This window comes from Diaporthe batatas (assembly GCF_019321695.1).
Source record: "Diaporthe batatas strain CRI 302-4 chromosome Unknown Contig00013, whole genome shotgun sequence".
Taxonomy (NCBI): Eukaryota; Fungi; Ascomycota; class Sordariomycetes; order Diaporthales; family Diaporthaceae; genus Diaporthe; species Diaporthe batatas.
This window is the reverse complement of record NW_025408560.1, coordinates 2,373,244-2,390,980: the sequence shown is the minus strand read 5'-3', so window position 1 is coordinate 2,390,980 and position 17,737 is coordinate 2,373,244. Positions and strand designations below refer to the sequence as shown.

Genomic DNA, 17,737 nt, shown 5'->3' with positions numbered 1-17,737 from the left:
CTGGATTACCATGCGCTCGTCGACCTCGGCGACAAATCTTGACCAATAACTCTTGAAAGTCGATACGGACTGAATCTTGGTTCCCACACTATGGAACAACAGTCCTCCCACACACAATCGCTCAAACTAAAGCCAGGCAAACTGGGGGGCTTAAAACACCTTGAACGGCTTTTAGGATTACGAGAAGATGGTGTCCTGTCAACAGACGCCGTCTTCATATCTCTCGATCTTGAGGTAGCATCAGACAGACAGAGACTGCATCTATTAACGGAGAAACCGATCGTTACACAATTCGCCTTTGCAAGTCTGGATACACGAGACGTTCGCCGATTCTCTACATCAAGTGGTTTAAGAAGCTTGATCTCACTCCAGGTGTTTGAGGTTGTCCTCCCCCGGAGAACAAAGCAGGCTATCAGATCAAAGAAAAGGGAGGCGAGAGAAAAACATAAACAGCAATGTGCTTTTGCTCAGACCCACTTGATTACCCCAAAGGCGGTATCTTCAACGATCATACAGAATCTTTGCGTCAGAGATACTGCGATAGGTTCTGAGAGCAGCTGTCTACGAAAGATTGTCTTGGTGGGCCACTCTCTTAGGGAAGACCTAAAGATTTTACGACTCCTCGGCATAGATCTTGACAGCGTTGGGCCTATATTAACCATCATCGACACACACTCAATCGCTCGGTTTCTTTTCCCTCCTTATCACCCAAGCCTCGCAATAGAGCCTGGACAAAACTTTTCACTTGCCGGCGTTCTCGCTGAGCTTGGCTGTCTACCACACCGGCCGACATTTCACAATGCTGGAAACGACGCATTGTATTCGCTATACGCTATGCTTCTTCTCGCGATCAAGGCAGGGACGGATCGCATTGCTGGACTCAGTACGGGTGAAAAGACAGGTCTGGAGATCATCAGGGCAGTGGTATCTCGAGCTGTGGAGCAAATCATATCCGATGGACCTATAACTACAACCACCAGCATAGACTAGATGTATTTCTACTCAAAGATAGCTGTTGAAACGGTTAATCGTATCAAATTTTGGATGAATCATACGGCTTGTATTATTTTAGCTGACTATCATAAAGGTTTCTTGAGCATGTAGTCTTCACTTGGGATTCGGGCTGCCTGCACCGCCACTGATATAGGTCGTGAGAGTTTCCGGTACCTACTAAGTACGTATTTGGTGGCCCGCTTCTAGGTGTGGGAAGTAGCAATGCCCGGGCCTTATCCGCCGAATAAGACGCCCAAAAGCACCCCGTCAGACATCAGCACTGAGTTCGTACTATGGACTAATAAACCTCGTCTTTGCTTTTCTTTCGCATCGTAAGAACACTGCACGCGAGCGAGTGGTGCATTTGTAAGACATTAGTAGCGTTACATCAAAGTCACGCACTTGATCCGAAACTGGGTAACTCCCCGTACCCACATACCGTCGCTACCCAATAGTTCGATATTCACTGGGAGGGGTCAGCCATGTCTAACTCGCTGCCTAAACACCCTAGCCTCCCTCGAACTTGGCGTGGATTGGCACTGTCGGATAGGACTCGGCTTGACTTCGGGATGCCCAACTAGCACAAACAAGCCACATACAGTGATTGAGTTGCCATCTTCAACTGCATTCGACGGAATCATACGCCTGTCACATGTTTGTCGATTTCCCAGCCCAGCACCGCGACTCGAGTACTACCTTGATGCCCCGGCGGGATGAGTCAAACGATCATTCAAGACATGCCAGGTGAATCCAAAGTCAGGGTGGTTGGCGTGGATGTAGGAGGAACAAACACGGATGCCGTCGTCTTAGACGGCGACAAGGTTATTGGATGGCACAAGGCGCCCACTACCAGGGACATTCATTCCGGGGTAACAGAGTCCGTTGTCGAGGCTCTCAGGATGGCCAATGTGCCTGCTAGCTCAATCATGGCTATCAAGATAGGAACAACGGTACGTTAGGCACTTCAAAGGCTTGCCGGAGGGCCGATATTGTCGGTATTAGTTATTATGCTTCTGCTGATGTACCAAACCCACATGTAGCAATTTGTGAATGCGATTTTAGAGCTGGACAAAAATAAACTGGACAAGGTTGCAGTACTACGTCTTTGCGGTCCATATACAAGAAGTGTCATTCCCTTCGGTGAGGTCAACTGGTCACAATTTCAGGTTCATCAGAACAGGCCTGGGTCTAACTTTATAATGGAAGATGGGTTCCCCCGCGCCTTGAAATCTGTCATGGAAGGGTACTACGCTTACCTCGATGGTGGTTATCAGAGTAAGTTTCAGTTGCCCCGTCCTCAAAGCCAGTCAGAGCTTACATGCTTGCAGTTGACGGGCGAGAGATCAGCGCGGTATCAAAGGATCAGCTCCGAACCCACGCACAGAAGGTCAGGGAGCTGGGCATCCGCGCCATCACGGTGGTAGGGGTCTATTCGCCCTCGTACCACAAGCAGGAAGAAGACGCCGCCGCATTCCTGGCCGAGGAACTGGGACCTGCCTTTGACATCTCCTGCTCTCATTCCATCGGCCAAGCCGGCTTCCTAGAGCGAGAAAACGCCGCGATACTCAACGCCAGCATCCGCCGCTTCTCCCGCCGGGTTGTAAACAGATTGGACAAGGCAACCAGGTTCCTGGTTAATGCCGGGCTATACATCACACTCAACGACGGCACGCTTGCACGCGCATCGTACGCTGCTGCGAACCCGCTCAGGTGCTTCTCATCCGGGCCGACCAACAGCGCCAGGGGCGCCGCGTTTCTGGCTCAAGACATGGCATCCACCAGCATCGAGGCGGGCCGCGACCTCCTGGTCATCGATGTAGGCGGGACGACCACGGATGTCTGCAGTCTCTTACCGAACGGCTACCCTCGACAGTCCGCAGCTTGCGTCAAGGTCGCCGGCGTCAAAACAAACTTCTCTATGCCCGATGTCCACAGCATCGCTCTCGGCGCGGGGTCCGTCATCAGGGGACAAGGCCTGCGCACATCAGTCGGCCCAGACTCTGTGGCCTTGGAAGAGTCAACAAAATCTCTCCACGCTGGAGGTGCAGTATTCACCGTACGTTTCTGTCGGCTCTCCGATCCCACGCTGTGACATGAGTAACGTGCGCTAACCATGTCTCCTACGTTCTGACACGCAGGCAGGGGATCTTAAGCATCTAAAGTTTGATGACCTACGTGAACGGGGAATCAGTCCTCAAACCATCGACACGGCAAAGAGTGCAATTCAAAAGCTAATAGAAAATGCTGTCACTGCATCAAAAACGAAAGTCGAGGATGCCACCGTTCTTCTTGTGGGCGGAGGCAGCTTCATCCTCCCTGACCGAATCGAAGGGACAGACTCTGTCGTGAGACCACCGTTCTATCAAGTAGCCAACGCGGTAGGGGCTGCAGTAAGTCATACAAAACCCCCTGTGATACCAGAAGAACAGTTCAGTGACGAACGTACCTCTTCGATATAGATCGGCAAGATCAGTAGCACCTTTGACTGTCTCATCAAACCAGGCGACCGCAAAGTCCGTGACATCGTTGCCGATGGGAAACAGCAGGCCATTGCCATGTGCGAGCAAGCCGGCGGCAACACATCGGATGTCGAGATTGTGGAACTGGAAACCATCCCCGAGCCATACGCCATGGATGGCACTTTCCGACTAGTGGTTCGCGTTGTGTCGAGCATAAAGGATATCACCGCTCTTGGCCGCAATCACACAGAGGCTGATGATATACCCTCTGCGGGAGATGTTTCCTTGGCAGAGCCTAAAGACCTCCATAGCACCGTATTTTCCCATACTGACAGCATAGAGCAGGTAACACAAGTAGATGCGCAAGAGTATCGCCCAGATATTAAACACGGCTATTGGACTGTCTCAGAAACAGATATTGAGTTCCTGATAGCTGGGACTGGAGTTCTGGGGGTTGGGTGCATTGGTGAAGCGACAAACTATCTTCTATCGCTGAAGAGATGTCTGAGAGAAGGACATAGCATCCGGATCGTGTCTTGCGGGTCAGTTGGCGCTGACGAAGTGATCTGTGCCCCGCTTTGGATGGTCAGTAGAGCGACTCACTTTGAATTCTTTGGTCATAAATCTGTCCAATTATCGCCATCATTTACCCCGGACTTTGGAGATTTAAGGACTAGGCTGACAAGACCATGTCAAAGGGATCACCATCAGTGTTTGTTGAACGGCTACCTGGCGGAAACGAGTGAGCCTCTCCGGCCACATTCTGCCCTGACCTCTGGGGCCACCTAAAGCATTCTACCCTGATGTCATTCGGTGGGTGCTGACGAATTAACAGAACAAAAGAAGCAATGGATGCTACCCTGCATTGTGCCGGCATCTCGAACTTCTCTCACATCGTCCCGACAGAGATCGGCGGTATCAACGCCCTCGAGGCCCTGCTCTCAGGAGCACTACTTGAAAAGACAGTGCTGGATGCAGACCTCATGGGGCGAGCATTTCCTCAGGTGTACATGACCGTGCTGGGAGCCCAGGGGAAGAAACTGACACCTGCAGCTTTGTCAGACGGAAATGGCAACATTGTGGTACGTTGACTCCCCACTTATGGAGCCTGCTAAGTGACTGCGTGCGTACGGGAGGGAGGAGGCCGTGGCTGATTCAAACACTTTCTTCAGAATATCCAGACAGCCAAAGATGATTGGGAACTAGAGGACCTGGCGCGGGCTGCTTGTGGGTCCATGAAGTCCATCGCCGGCATGTGCATAACACCACTTGTTGGCGAGGAGAGCAAGCTCTTTGTCCAGAATAGTTACTCTGTCGGTGAGAAACTTCCATTCACTGGCTACCGTCAAAAGCTCTCAATTCTGTATCTGTGTTGCTGACACATTAGATGAAGCCTGGGAAATTGGTCGTCGTATGCACATCGCGCGCCAACACAAAAGCAACGTTGCACAGGCAATTGTTGAGCCAGCAAATGGAGAAGTCCTCTTCTCTGGAAAGATACATTCGGTGTCCAGGAAGGTAGCGAACAGTTTGACGCAAGGCATCTGTGTCATTCGGTCGGAGGGATCTTCCGGCTTTGTGACAGACGGCGACGGCACATTCCTTGAACTGATCTTCACGAACGAATTTTCAGGCGCGGTCCTCAAAACGAAAGATGGAGATGCTTACGTTGATAAATACCTGGCTGCTAGCCCAGACATGATCTGCGTAAGGGCCAATGGGCTGAGATTTAACATCGATATGAACAACGCTGACATTGACAATGCAGATGCTTGATGGAGCTGATGGAATGCCGATCGGTGTCACGGAAGTTCGCTACGGCCTTCGAGTAGATATCATCGCGATGCCTGCCCCTGCTGTCTGGTATACGGAGGAAGGGTTGAGAAGGGTAGGCCCTACTGTGTTTGGGTATGTCACCACCATTGTCTTACCCTCCTGATATCTGCGACTGATGACTCAAACCCGTCCAGCCTGCCAGATGTACGCACCGAGATTGGTAACAGGGCAGCAAAGCCATGGACATCCATCTTTGATATTTACACACAATCTTAGGTTGAGTGGCGGCCTAGTAAGACATCATACCTAAGGTTATCTGTCGGTGTCAAGCGGACCCGTCGAGTCAGGCAATCAACCTATGTGATCCACCATTCCCACGTTTCAAGCACATACGGCCATAGATATAGGAAAATACGGGGTCCTGTCCACTCTCCCTTAGTCAAGCCTGTAATCGGTTGCAACCCTGCCACTATCTCAAGCAAAGTGGCACCCCCTCCGATCATGTGCTCACCGCCTGCACACACAAATTGCTACACTTCTAACCCAGAATGGTTAATAACCAGACTTCTAAACGAATTCAGAGAAAAGTAGTAAGTGGCTAGAGATAGTATCAGTCCTCATATAGTTCGATGAGGCTAAAGTGTTCTTTGTGGAGTCATATGCAATTTACTTGTTGCAAAACTTTGGAAGGTACATAATATGTGAAGGTGGCCGGCTTATAACGAGGCCGCGGGTTTATTTTGCTTGAGACTGGCAGCAGCTGGTAATGCAAGATTGGAGAGCTGCTGACTTCCCCAGTCCTACCGTAGTAACAACACCTAGAGGCCCATCAAATCGAGGTTTTTGTAAATTTACGGGTTCAACAGAACGACTAGTGTAGAGTACGAAGTATCAAGTCTATTATACTTGGACCGCTAAATTTAGCATGGTGTCCATTTATCTAAATGCCTAAATGTTGGGAGTCTCTGGGGAAGATGCTAGGCAAAAGGTTCCTTGGGGCAGATCAGGATCTGAACATTTTGTGCTATGTTGAAGATAATGTTGCGATGGCTAACTAAATTGTGTTTCCAGTGCCTCTGATCACCTATTTTATAACCTAACCTGCCTACCTCTTATAGGTCTTGATTCATGCTAAGGCTCGGATCTCATCCCTTGCCTGGGCTGCATATCCCTTGCTGCGGCGCCTTCAGCTCAGGCCGCGACAGGGGTGAGGTCCTGCCTTCCAATACTAAATCTTCAATCGCCATGCATTGGTTGAGTTGCTGTGGTCATAGAGGGTGTGCTCATCACTCTACGTAGCCTCCGAGATGTACTTACAGACCAGGTATTTCGGACCTTAGGAGTGGCAGTGCCGACAAATCGGTCCGTATAGCGGCGAGGATGTCTACGAGGGGAACAGAGCGTAACGTAGGTGGGATTTCTGCTATTTCATGATGTCGACTCCGTTGCGGGGGTGACCACCAGTCGACGGGGCCGCCGCTCGATGACCAACAGCAGCGACAGGGTCGCTGCCGCAGAAAAGTAGAGCATAATTCTCATCTGCTCACTATAGCCGGCCGCGTATACCACTCTTGTCCGCGTTTGCATCTCGATGGGTAGGAAGGCGATATTTTCCGAGGATAAAAGGATCGATGCGACCTGGTCGGCCGTCAGAAACTTCGAAGCTTCCGTTCTGATGTGGTTAATCAGTATAGCAGCGCAGGCGGCAAGTCCTATCGTACCGCCAAGTACCCGGATCTGTGTGACTGCACCCATGGTAACGGCTGGACTCCAGTCAGCTAAGGAGCCTAGTGAGCGCACACAGAGAGAAAGGGTAACAAGCAATACCTTGGTCCCTCTCGGTGACTATCAATGGCACCATCATAAGTATCGTGCTGAGGCCGAAGCCGAAACCTAGTCCCATAAGAACTTGATAGCCGTATTGTGCTGGAGAGATGGATGTTGACGACTCCAGGGAGCTAAACAAACCCACGCCTATCATCTGAAGAGAAGATCCGAGGACGAGGATATAAAGAGGCGGGATCTTCAATTTAGACACCAACGTCCCGGCGAGAATCGTTGCGAAGGGGGAAAGGAGAAGGAGGGGCAGCATGCTGATGCCAGCCCTGGTAGCTGTCGTCATATTGACCGTCTGCAGTCTCTGAGGTATGTTGATAAGAGCCGCCATGAAGGGGAAGCCTGTGAAGAAGCCATTGCTGCGCAGGACATAGGATTAGCCGGCGGACATAGGTCAGCGGTCGCAGGTGCACTCACAGAAGTAGTCCCATGGCGAACCTATTATGAGCAAGTCTCCATGGGAATATGGGTTCGCAAACTCCATCTCTTTTCGAAATGCATCTCTCCCAGGCCACGAACCCGACCCAGAGAATGGCTGACAGGATGAGAGTCGAGATGATAGTGCCACTTCCCCATGGATAGGCCACACCGCCTTGTTCTAGAGCGAAGATGATGAGAATGGACCCAGCCAGAGACAGGAACGCACCGACGAAATCGATTCGTCTCCACGTTTGCTCTGATGTTATGGAGTGGGAAAAGTTGTTGGATTTTCCGTATGGGAAGCTGAAGGGAACCGACAAGTAAAGCAGCGCAGCCGCGACCACTCCTCCAGGTCCACTGCAGGAAATGAAAGCCAGTCAGAAATTTCTTTGTAAATCAGGGAACCTGTGAATTAACTGACTTAAAAAAGAAGACCCATCGCCAAGTGGTACGATCAGTAATCGCTCCTCCTAGGATCGGACCCAAGACGCTGGAGATGGCAAACGTGGACGAGATGATGGAGATATAGGTCGGGTATTTCTGCGGGGGCACCATGAGCGGCACCATGATGGTCGACAATGAGTAGATGCCCGAGCCACCTACACCCTGGAACGCCCGAAACACGATCCTGTGGCAAAGACAACGATGGTCAGAAACGGGACGTTGTCGAGAATCAAGTTTAGAGGCAGGGCAGCTGCGCACAGGGGGGGCATGGAGTCAGACGCGCCACAAGCCATAGAAAACACGGTGAATATAGTGATTGCGCATAGCAGCATCAGTTTGCATCCGAGGATGTCGCTGAGTTTCGAGTAGATGATCAGGAAGCCTGGCAAGTCCACTCATCAGCAGCCTGGAATCACTGAATTCGAGAAATCCCCAGAGTCACGTACCAGTGTACGTGACCAAGTAAGACGTCACAATCCAGCTGGCTTTGTCGAAGCCGTGGAGAGCATCGACGACAGACACGAGCGCCGTGCTGACGATGGTGGTCTCGAGGGTCGATAGCAGTAAGCTCAGACAAAGCCTTTCACGTCCGATGGGCTGGTCAGCCTGATCCCAAGCCGGAGGGCAGTCGACAAGAAGCGAACATACGCTGCCGTCAGGGCGTGAAGCCTCCAGCCAGTATGGTAGACCTTGGACTTGGGGGTGTGCTCGGCAGTGTTGTCGCCGTTCGGGACTGTGTCGGGTGCTGCATCAGACGCGGCCTCAGTCTTGGTGCCGGGGCTTGCAATCATGCCCGTCTCAGCGGCCGACTGTTTGCCATCGGGGTCTGGGAGGTCAGAGGCAGAGGGTGCCGGGAGGGGAGCATGGCCAGCAGTTGATGGCAACGACATGTCGGATGTGAAATGCGCTAGAGCGACCGCTTGGGGTCGTTGAGGGTGGTCATTTGGTAGAGGAGGCTAGGCGAAAACATGGATTGACGTTCACGCATGGGGTGCTCGCCGGTTTTGTTCAAGACCAACAGAAGAGGACAACATTGGACAAACCATGCTTACGTGGGGTCCAGACGCGGGTGTGTGTCACAACCCGGACCCCATCAGGCCAAGTTAAATCTATGCAGGGACGATATGAATAATCTTGCACTCCCCTGCTTAAATATCGACTCGCTCCTCTCAGAGAAGACTAGTCCGCCCCACCACGGCCCCACCTAACTGCAACCACAAATGCCAAGCCTCTCAGGTACTTAAAGGCACTTCAACCACTTTTTATCGGGGGGTCTGGGGGGGACCCCCCCAGTGGGGGATTGGGGGTGAAGCCCCCATGGTTAGTGTTAGGGTTAGTGGTTAGGGTCAGGGTTAGTGGTTAGGGTTCAGGTTAGTGGTTAGGGTCCTGGAATGTAAAAAAGAAGAGGAAGAAGGTACTTGTAAGTATTTTTCAGGATGTGAAAATTGAAGTCAGATTGACCTTTCTATTTTGGGAGGAGCGAGTCGATATTTAAGCAGGGGAGTGCAAGATTATTCATATCGATGCAGGGAGGGTAAAGTACTGCTTACGTGAGAGCTTGCACGTTTGTAGTCCAGGTACAGTACTAGCCGCACAGATAGTTGCATACTTTAATATACTGCGGCTCGCACGGGCGACCGGCCCGATCGTCAGCCTCGCCCCCTACCCCCAAACCGACTTCTTTAATCAGGTTAACCTATAATAATGACACCCGAAATGCCTGTTGGTCTGACTGAGCATGCATGTGTCGTATAGTCAGTCTACTCTACTTCAGGTCATCAGGCCGGAACAGACTTCGCCAAGTATTATCCAACGCCCAACCAACATTGAAGACAAAGTACAGTACACCAACCCCTGACGCGAAACCACCGTAACCAATCAGGTTGTATCCCACAATCTCGTGCTGCTGTCATTCTGGCGGGCCCGGTTACTAACTTCGGCAATATCATTACTCAATGATGAGAGAACATCCTCGCTTACTGCTGCCTGCGCGGAGCCGACAAGCGACAGGATACGCTCAGTAGCAAAGAAGACGGTGTCGATTTTGCCCGACATAACAGAGAATACTCTCCCGCAGCGCGAGACATGGCAGCTGCGATCATCGTGAGCGCCGGGGAAGTCAGGGGATCCCTCGTAGTAGAGCAGCAGCGTTGGCTCGTACACAACTTGGCTCCCCGGCTTGCAATAGTGGCCCCAGGTGGCGTCAACGGCAAAGTCGAATCGCTCTCCATCGATCAGAACCAAAATAGAAATCTTCGGATAATGTTGGTTCAAGTTATTACAAGACTCGCGTCCGAACCCAGTGTCTAATCTAACTACTGCCAAATTAACGCCGTTATTTACATGCTCTAAACCAACGCAATGCCGGTAAGGTCACCCAACTCCGGGAACAAGACCTTCTTCGTCCGCTTCTTGATATCAATCGCATACACGCCTCCCGCCAGGTCCGTCACATACGCCACGTCCTCATCCCTATCCAACGCCAGCCCAATAGTTTCATGTAGCCGCGTCGCCAAGACCTGCGGCACGCCCCCCATGCCGATAGCAGCACGGTTGAGCGAGTTGCCCCTGGGCGGGTCCCCCCGGTCCGTCCAGTACAGCGTCTGGGACTCGGCGTCCATCTCGAGGTCGATGGGCTCGGGGAGCTTGTCGAACACCGTCTCGACGTCCCAGCGCCTGTCCGGCAGGAACCCCTTCGGCCCGTCGACAGGCGCCCGCAGGATCCGGCCCTGCCCGCCCTTGGGGGCCCCCTTCTGCGTCCAGTAGAAGAACCCGCGCCGCTCGTCGACCGCGATCCCGACGCACCACCTGCGCTGGTCCTGCCTGTCCTCCTCCGTGTCGCCTGTGGAGACGAGCACCTCGGCGTCTGAGCCGTCCATGTTGGCGCGCATCACCTTCATGCCTTCCCGGTCGCACCAGTACAGTTTCCGGCTCTCGCGGGCGATTGTGATTTGTTTGGGTGTGAAGACGCCCACTGACCCTTCGGGCACGATAACCTTGCGGTCGGAGCCGTCGAGGTTGGCTCGTTCGATGGAGCCGCCTTTCGTTTTCAGGCTGCGGCCCATGTTTGTCCAGTACATGTGGTTGTTCTCGTAGTCGATGGTTATGCCATCTGGCATGGTGGTCATGTTATCTATGACCGTTTCCAGGTCGCTGCCGTCTGTGAGGCATGATAGAATGCGACCGCGTCGTGGCTGGGGCTGTGAGAGATCGGTGTCGAGGATGTACAGCTGTCTATAGGCTTGTGATATGGAACCCATGATGATGACTGTATGGTGTATATTGACGGTAGATCAGCCCAAGATGTCCTTGGAAGCAAGTACCTTGGTCAAATGGCTACCACACTTCAGGGCTCAGATTCGTTCAAAATTCGCATGATAGGCGTGCAGGTCAACTGGTCTGCTTTTATTTCGCATGTTGTCTGACATCACAGAGGACCCTTCATTTTCGTCACAGACCCACGCCCAGCCTACTCTTGGTGGGCACACCATTATCTCATTGCACCCAGTTCAGTTGATCTCGCCAGGCGGCGGGATAGCGAAATGGCCGGCTCGAGGGGCGAGTGGCCCACAATTCGCCTTTGTCTCGCTCTTTCGACGGCCGTCAGTTTCTTGACACGGGAGGACCCGCAGCACCATGTCATAATACCGGGCCCTGTCGATCGCGGAATTCGTACCACCCCGTGAGACCACAGCGGAACATGCAGGTCGACAGGCGTCCCTTGTCATGGTACCACGACGTCGGTGATTCCAGTTGGCTGGGACCTGCGACCACCTCGCCATCTTGCGTCCGAGCCACCGTCATGGCGGTGATTTCGTACAGATATAGTTTCGATCGGATTTGATTCCGCGTGAACAGTCTAGACCCTACCTGTTCAGGGTCCTGTCAAATTCAGGTAACCCATGAAAATATCAAATTTTGCCTGATATTCAAGGTTCTCATGTCATGTGCACAGGTACCTAAGTATGTAGAGTGTACCCGATCTCGTGATCGGGATGTATACGGATCAAGAACGAGACCACCATCCATGGATCTCGTGATGCTTTCTATATCGTCTGAACATTTGATATGGACCTCAGGCTAGAGTAGAAAGTTTAATGGCGACTGCCATGTAGTGAACACTACCAAAGGAATTCAAAAAGTAATATTCCTAGCAACTGGAAATGATAGGGTATCGACAATAAATCAATGCAATGTTCATGTTCACCCAGACTTCTTCCTCTCCGCAAAACCATCCCACTCATTCCTAACATTCAACAGCCTCACCAGCTCCTCGTCCCGCTGCCTAGCCAGCTCGCGGTAGTCCCTCCCGCCAACCTCCTCCAAGGTCCCGTCGACCCACTTCCTGCGCAGCGCGTCGTCGACCACGGGGTCCCGGGGCGCGTACCAGCTCATCAGCGGGCCCAGCAGGTGGTCCGCCATGTGCTGGACGCCGCCCTCCCCACCGCCCAGGTGGAACAGCGTGCTGGGGCCCATGACGCCCCACCGCAGCCCGGGCCCGAAGCTAATGGCCGTGTCGAGGTCCGAGACGGTGGCGACGTCCTCCTGCAGCAGGTGCATCACCTCGCGCATCAGCGCCGCCTGCAGCCGGTTGGCCACGTGGCCCACGACCTCCTTCTTGACCTCGACGGGCTTCTTGCCCACGGCGCTGTAGAATGCCATTGTTCTCGAGATTGCGTCTGCGGATGTCTGGCGGCCGCCCACGACCTCGACCAGTGGGATCAGGTGTGGTGGGTTGAAGGGGTGCCCGACTATGCAGCGCTCCGGGTGTGACGAGGCAAGCATGCCCTCCTGGATGCTGGAGCAGGTCAGGCCGCTGCTGCTTGTCGCGATGATGGTGTCCTCTGCGACCGTCTTGGCGATGTTGTCAAACAGCTCCTGCTTGAACTGTAGTCTCTCGGGCCCGTTCTCCTGCACGAATTCCGCGCCCTTGAGCGCGTCTTCCAGGGAGGTTGTGAATAGTATATCTGAGGGCTTGGCATCTGTCTTCTTGAGGAGGCCCAGTGAGGACAACACGGGTAATGCGTCTGAGACTATATTCTCTAAGAATTTCTGGGCGTCAGGGTTGATATCGAAGGCTGACACCGTTAGACCCTGGGCGAGGAACAGGGCCGCCCAGGATGCTCCTATGGAGCCACAACCGATGATGGCAACTGTTTGGATGTTTGACATTATGTTTGTGATAGAAATCGAATTTTTGCGCGGTAATGTTTTATGTGTTGGCGAGGTTGAAATGTTAGATGAACAGTGTGTTTGGCAGAGAGAGTGTGTTGGCGTGTGTAAATGTCTGCATTTAAGTGCTCAAGTGTGTATATATGCACTGCAGGTACGCTTGTCAATACTCCAGAGCCATTTGAATCGCCATTACGTAGGTGCCATGACCATCAAGCTTTCGACCTCCTGTCACTCGGTACAAGTTTCATGCTTCAACCACCGCACGAATGTCCGACTCGCCTCAACCAGCGAGGGCGAGCACCCGAGTCGCTGGAAAACATGGGTACGCAAATCCACACCGGCGACAGCAGATCCGTGGATGCACCCTGGGGAACCAGCAGGTGGGCAGGACAGAAAGGGAACGGGGTTCGAGGAGAAAATCCGTTTGATCGTGGAGGCAAGTTCCGCACGCGGAATGGGATTTTAGAGTGCTGACTCGTGGGCCTCGGCACTGCAACGTCAGTCTGCATCAAGACTCGTCCAGTCTGATAGAATGCCGGGAGCTTCTAGAAAACTTCTCTCGCCCCAGGTGCCCCAAATAACCAATGCGGGACTCCGGAGTAACGTCATACCCGTATGGATAGGGCCCATCTCCTGCAGCGCTGGAACTTCGGGTCTCGCGTCTCGACACTCGGGGTCAGTCGGCTAATCCGGATCTACTGTAATGTTGGTCCTTGACAGACCTCGGTATCCAGCAAGCGACGATATGTCTATCCTGCCAACGTTCTCGAAAATGTGGACAGAGTCAAGCAAGCCCCAATGGCACGCACCACGTTGCATAGACTCGGACGGCCGTATGATGGAGGTCCTTAAAAGGGGCCGTTCCCCTTCGTCGTGGATGTTGATGAAGCCTGGGATGATATGATATACCTCTTGCCCCAGCCTTGTTTCTCGTGTCAAACCATCACTTTACCATATCTGCTCATCCCAGCCATAGGACATAATCACTCCAACACAGCATCGATCATGGCATCTGAGACAATCCCTGACGTCTACGGACCAGGCACCTTCACAGACAAGTCGTTTACACCCGTTCCCCAAGACACAGAACGCATCTTCCGCCTCCTCGCCAGCCAAACTCCCGGCTTCACACAGGATGAGGCCATCCTCTCAAAAGTTCAGTTCACCGGCGAGGAGTACCCCGTCATCCCCGGCCCAATAAAAGCCACGTCTGTCGCCGCGGCACTGCACGGGATGACGGGCGTCTTGGCCGACGAGATCCTCGCCCTGAGGGGAGTCAGGAACGATGAGCGCCGCATCATCGTCAACACGACGCACACCGCCCTCTGGTTCGGCTGCATCGCCACCGCCTACCTGGACGGCGTCGACGTGCTGACACTGGCCATGACCGGCGAGTCCAAGAAGGTCGTCCCGGACTGGGAGAGGGGCTGGACCGACACACCACTCAAGTACCGCTGCACAGGCCTGTACCCAACAAGCAACCCAGAAGTATGGTACTCGCTCCACGGCAGCCTGAACGCCGAGCCGGTCCTGCGTTCCATCGGCATTGACCCGGCGGCACCCATCAAGACAAATGAGGACGCGGCCCGCCTCATCGCCGAGCACACCTCCAAGCTGAGCCCGGAGAAGCTCGAGATGAACAACCTGCTCAACGGCTTCTGCGGGAGCGTCTGCTTCACCCCCAAGCAGTGGCGCGAGTCCGAGATGGGCCGCTCGCTGGCGTCCCACCCGCTCGTCAACGTCAAGGCGCAGGACCATGCCGTTCCTACACCCCCCGTGGCCTTCCCGCCGCTCAACCCAACCGACAGGCGGCCCCTCGCAGGCGTGAAGGTTCTCGAGATGACCCGCGTCATTGCCGGCCCCAAGATCGGCACCATCCTGGCGGCCTATGGCGCAGATGTCATCCGCGTCAACCCACCACACCTGCCTGACGTCTCCCTCCTGCAGCTCACCCTCAACGCGGGCAAGCGCACCATCGCCATCGACCTGCGCAAGGAGGAAGACGCCGCGCTGCTCAAGTCGCTTGTCGGGGAGTGCGACGTCTTCATCCAGGGCTATCGGCTCAACAAGATGCCCAAGTACGGGTTGGGCCTGAACGACCTCCTCAAGGTCGCCGGCGCCCGTGGCAAGGGCATTGTCTACCTCAGCGAGAACTGCTATGGCCCCAACGGGTACTACGCCGAGCGGCCCGGCTGGCAGCAGATCGCCGACGCCGCGGCGGGGTCGGCGTATGTCACGGGCAAGAGCCTGAAGCTGGCCGACAACGAGGCTGTGCTCCCCAGCCTGCCCATCTCGGACATGTCGACCGGTGTGCTGGGTGCCGTGGCTGCGATGCTGGGCCTGAAGAGGAGGGCCATCGAGGGTGGCAGCTACTACGCCCACGCCAGTCTGACGGCCGTCAACGCGTACGCGCTGACCGAGGAGGTCGGCCTCTACCCGGAGAGCACCGTCGCGGAGTGCAAGGAGCGGTTCTCGTGGGGCGAGATGAGGGGCCAGCACCACGTGCTCGACCTGCTCGTGACCGTGTGGAAGGGGTGGAAGCAGGTGCTTGGCGACTACCTGCAGCCCGAGAACGGCTGGTTCCAGCATTTTGAGAACAGCGCATTCGACGGGCGGAGGCTGAGCGTGCTGAAGCCTGTTGTCAAGCTCGAGGGTGACGAGGGCACGACACCGAGTTGGAGCTCTGGCAGCACGCCGTATGCCTACCTGAAGGCGGCGGAGGTGAAGTTCCACTCATGATGCTGTGTGAGGAGGACCCTGATGAGAACATGTAAATAAAATACTTAATAAAGTAAAATCACAAGTAACACTCATGACCCATTCTGCCCACATGTGATATGCTATTGAGATCAATGACATAAGAGTAATTCCAATTTCACATGGAAGACTTCAAATCATATCACACCAATTCAAATCTACTGGCAAACCCGGCTGAAGAAATTGGAAGTGTGTAACTACCTACACCAAATGGCTGCTCTCATTCTCGTAGCCCGCATGGACACTCTATCAACCCTGCCCCAGGGTGGCTACCCTAGGCCATGTCAACTGGTGGTTGTGCAATGTTTTTAACAGTAGTACTAAATGAATTGCAGCCGACAGTTCAGCTTTGCGAGCGCAGTCATTGATCAAGCCACAGGCTCACGTAGCTCCAGTCACATACAATTAGTCCCCAGTGTATAATACGTGAGTATTCTAGAATAATAGGACTCACTCGAGTCTCTTCTAATCCGGCCAAACTACCTCAATTATAGCTTGACTTTACGCAGCCATGCACGTGGAAATTTGTGTAGCTGTCTAGTCATCCGGTCAGTCATTCGGATTCCCTTTAATCATGTGATGGTCTCAGTCACGCCTTTCGACCGGGTCCACAGAAATGATTCATCATAAGTCAATGCTTATCATCTTGCCTTGGATGGCCGAATGCGATGATTCGCAAGGTGAGCAAAATGGGATTCTCATCAAGCATATATATCTCAGCAAGTAATCATTTCAATCCCATCACGTCCAAGACATCATTCCCCAAACATATCGTTCATAGCTTGAATTATTGCTAAGAGAACTGCCTTCAAATTTTCGAATACTGCACATCAAAATTCGATCGTTTGATCTAACTGCTACTATGGGTGCCCTACAAAGTATTTTCGATCCCGGTACCTCGACTGTCATGTCGACCACTCAAACCACTGTCTTCACAGAGCGGTCGACGCCAGAGGAACCTGTAACCACAACCTTGACAGCCTCCGCCCCCGAACCACCTTCGACCACAACTCTCACCACTCCATCGACGACAACGGCTTCGACAACTCTGACCTCAGTGACGACGACTTCGAAACGCTTGAAAACGACCCTCACATCTCCCTCAACCACAACGGCCACGACAACAGTCACCCCGGTGGCCGAGCCCATATCAGAGGTGCTAGAGGACACTTGGACCACGATTCTCACCTTGCCCACAACGACGACCACCACGACAACTCTGACCCCTGCCACCGAGACCACGATTCTTGTCTCGCCGACGACAACTACGGATACCACAACCCTTACCTCCGTTACCACGGCCTCTGTGTCGGTTGATACCCCGGGTAAGCAATTACATGGTTCTAGAGTGGATATCGTTGACGTGCTAACTGCGGGGACTAGTGAGAAACCAATATGGACTGCCCCCAGGTCAGTTCGACTTCGGGATTGCGGCCTTCGCAATACTCATGATCCTGTGCGGTCTAGCAGTTATATACTTCTTTATGTGGCTGTTTGTTGGATTGCTCCGCTCCCGCGACGTCCCTGTCAGGAGGATCATCCCAGAGGAATGTTATGACCAGGGCGGAAGCATTTCCTACGGAAAGTCCTAGTTCTCTCGTCGACGAAGAATAAAAAAGACCGGAAGACCAAGTAGCGGATATACTAGTATATTGTGGGAGACGGAGAAGAAACCATTAAGGGCTCCAATTCAAAGTATTTGTTAGACACAGACAGCTTACTACTCGATGGAGTAGTCTACGAGTACATGAGGAAATCTTTCGTGTGTGATACTGGAGCCCTAATCTAACAAATTGATTCATTCGAGGTCAGCCGTGGGACTTTTGTTTGTGTCGGTTCTTCAAACCATCGGTTTGGCTGTACTCAGACGTATCTGC

The 17,737-nt window shown here is 53.3% G+C and overlaps 6 protein-coding genes across 6 annotated transcripts; 3 read left to right on the top strand and 3 right to left on the bottom strand.

Moving 5' to 3' along the window:
- Positions 1–1,730: 1,730 nt before the first annotated feature.
- KVR01_010604 (uncharacterized protein) lies at positions 1,731–5,950 on the top strand (the record flags this gene model as incomplete). Its single annotated transcript, XM_044794230.1, has 12 exons — positions 1,731–1,943; positions 2,034–2,094; positions 2,200–2,268; positions 2,322–3,049; positions 3,132–3,383; positions 3,453–3,905; positions 4,151–4,194; positions 4,288–4,534; positions 4,625–4,769; positions 4,846–5,159; positions 5,221–5,364; positions 5,936–5,950. The coding sequence occupies 12 exons, from the start codon at positions 1,731–1,733 to the stop codon at positions 5,948–5,950; spliced, it is 2,685 nt and encodes an 894-aa protein (XP_044640763.1).
- Positions 5,951–6,220: 270 nt separating this feature from the next.
- Positions 6,221–8,998, bottom strand: KVR01_010660 (uncharacterized protein). Its single transcript, XM_044789233.1, has 7 exons — positions 8,577–8,998; positions 8,375–8,508; positions 8,187–8,310; positions 7,906–8,112; positions 7,482–7,841; positions 7,056–7,423; positions 6,221–6,991 (listed from the first exon to the last, which is right to left on the bottom strand). Exons 1-7 carry the CDS (start codon positions 8,816–8,818, stop codon positions 6,657–6,659), a joined length of 1,770 nt encoding a protein of 589 aa, XP_044640819.1. The 5' UTR covers positions 8,819–8,998; the 3' UTR covers positions 6,221–6,656.
- Positions 8,999–10,276: 1,278 nt separating this feature from the next.
- Positions 10,277–11,265, bottom strand: KVR01_010666 (uncharacterized protein; the record flags this gene model as incomplete). Its single annotated transcript, XM_044781583.1, has 1 exon — positions 10,277–11,265. Exon 1 carries the CDS (start codon positions 11,186–11,188, stop codon positions 10,277–10,279), a length of 912 nt encoding a protein of 303 aa, XP_044640825.1. The 5' UTR covers positions 11,189–11,265.
- An 866-nt stretch (positions 11,266–12,131) lies between these two features.
- Positions 12,132–13,100, bottom strand: KVR01_010464 (uncharacterized protein; the record flags this gene model as incomplete). The annotated part of the gene is made up of 1 exon (XM_044788756.1): positions 12,132–13,100. One exon carries the CDS (start codon positions 13,098–13,100, stop codon positions 12,132–12,134), a length of 969 nt encoding a protein of 322 aa, XP_044640623.1.
- Positions 13,101–14,108: 1,008 nt separating this feature from the next.
- KVR01_010460 (uncharacterized protein) lies at positions 14,109–15,842 on the top strand (the record flags this gene model as incomplete). The annotated part of the gene is made up of 1 exon (XM_044782898.1): positions 14,109–15,842. The coding sequence occupies one exon, from the start codon at positions 14,109–14,111 to the stop codon at positions 15,840–15,842; it is 1,734 nt and encodes a 577-aa protein (XP_044640619.1).
- An 880-nt stretch (positions 15,843–16,722) lies between these two features.
- On the top strand, positions 16,723–17,452 carry KVR01_010357 (uncharacterized protein; the record flags this gene model as incomplete). Its single annotated transcript, XM_044793046.1, has 3 exons — positions 16,723–16,769; positions 16,799–17,172; positions 17,244–17,452. The coding sequence occupies 3 exons, from the start codon at positions 16,723–16,725 to the stop codon at positions 17,450–17,452; spliced, it is 630 nt and encodes a 209-aa protein (XP_044640516.1).
- Positions 17,453–17,737: the final 285 nt, after the last annotated feature.

Bases quoted from the DNA above. Each gene is read 5' to 3' on its own strand.
- KVR01_010660 (XM_044789233.1), bottom strand. From the start codon at position 8,818: ATGTCGTTGCCATCAACTGCTGGCCATGCTCCCCTCCCGGCACCCTCT. The intron at 8,113-8,186 runs GTGCGCAGCTGC...TCTTTGCCACAG, and splicing joins TCTGACTCCATGCCCCCCCT to GATCGTGTTTCGGGCGTTCC. The intron at 7,842-7,905 runs GTCAGTTAATTC...CATTTCCTGCAG, and splicing joins CGATGGGTCTTCTTTTTTAA to TGGACCTGGAGGAGTGGTCG.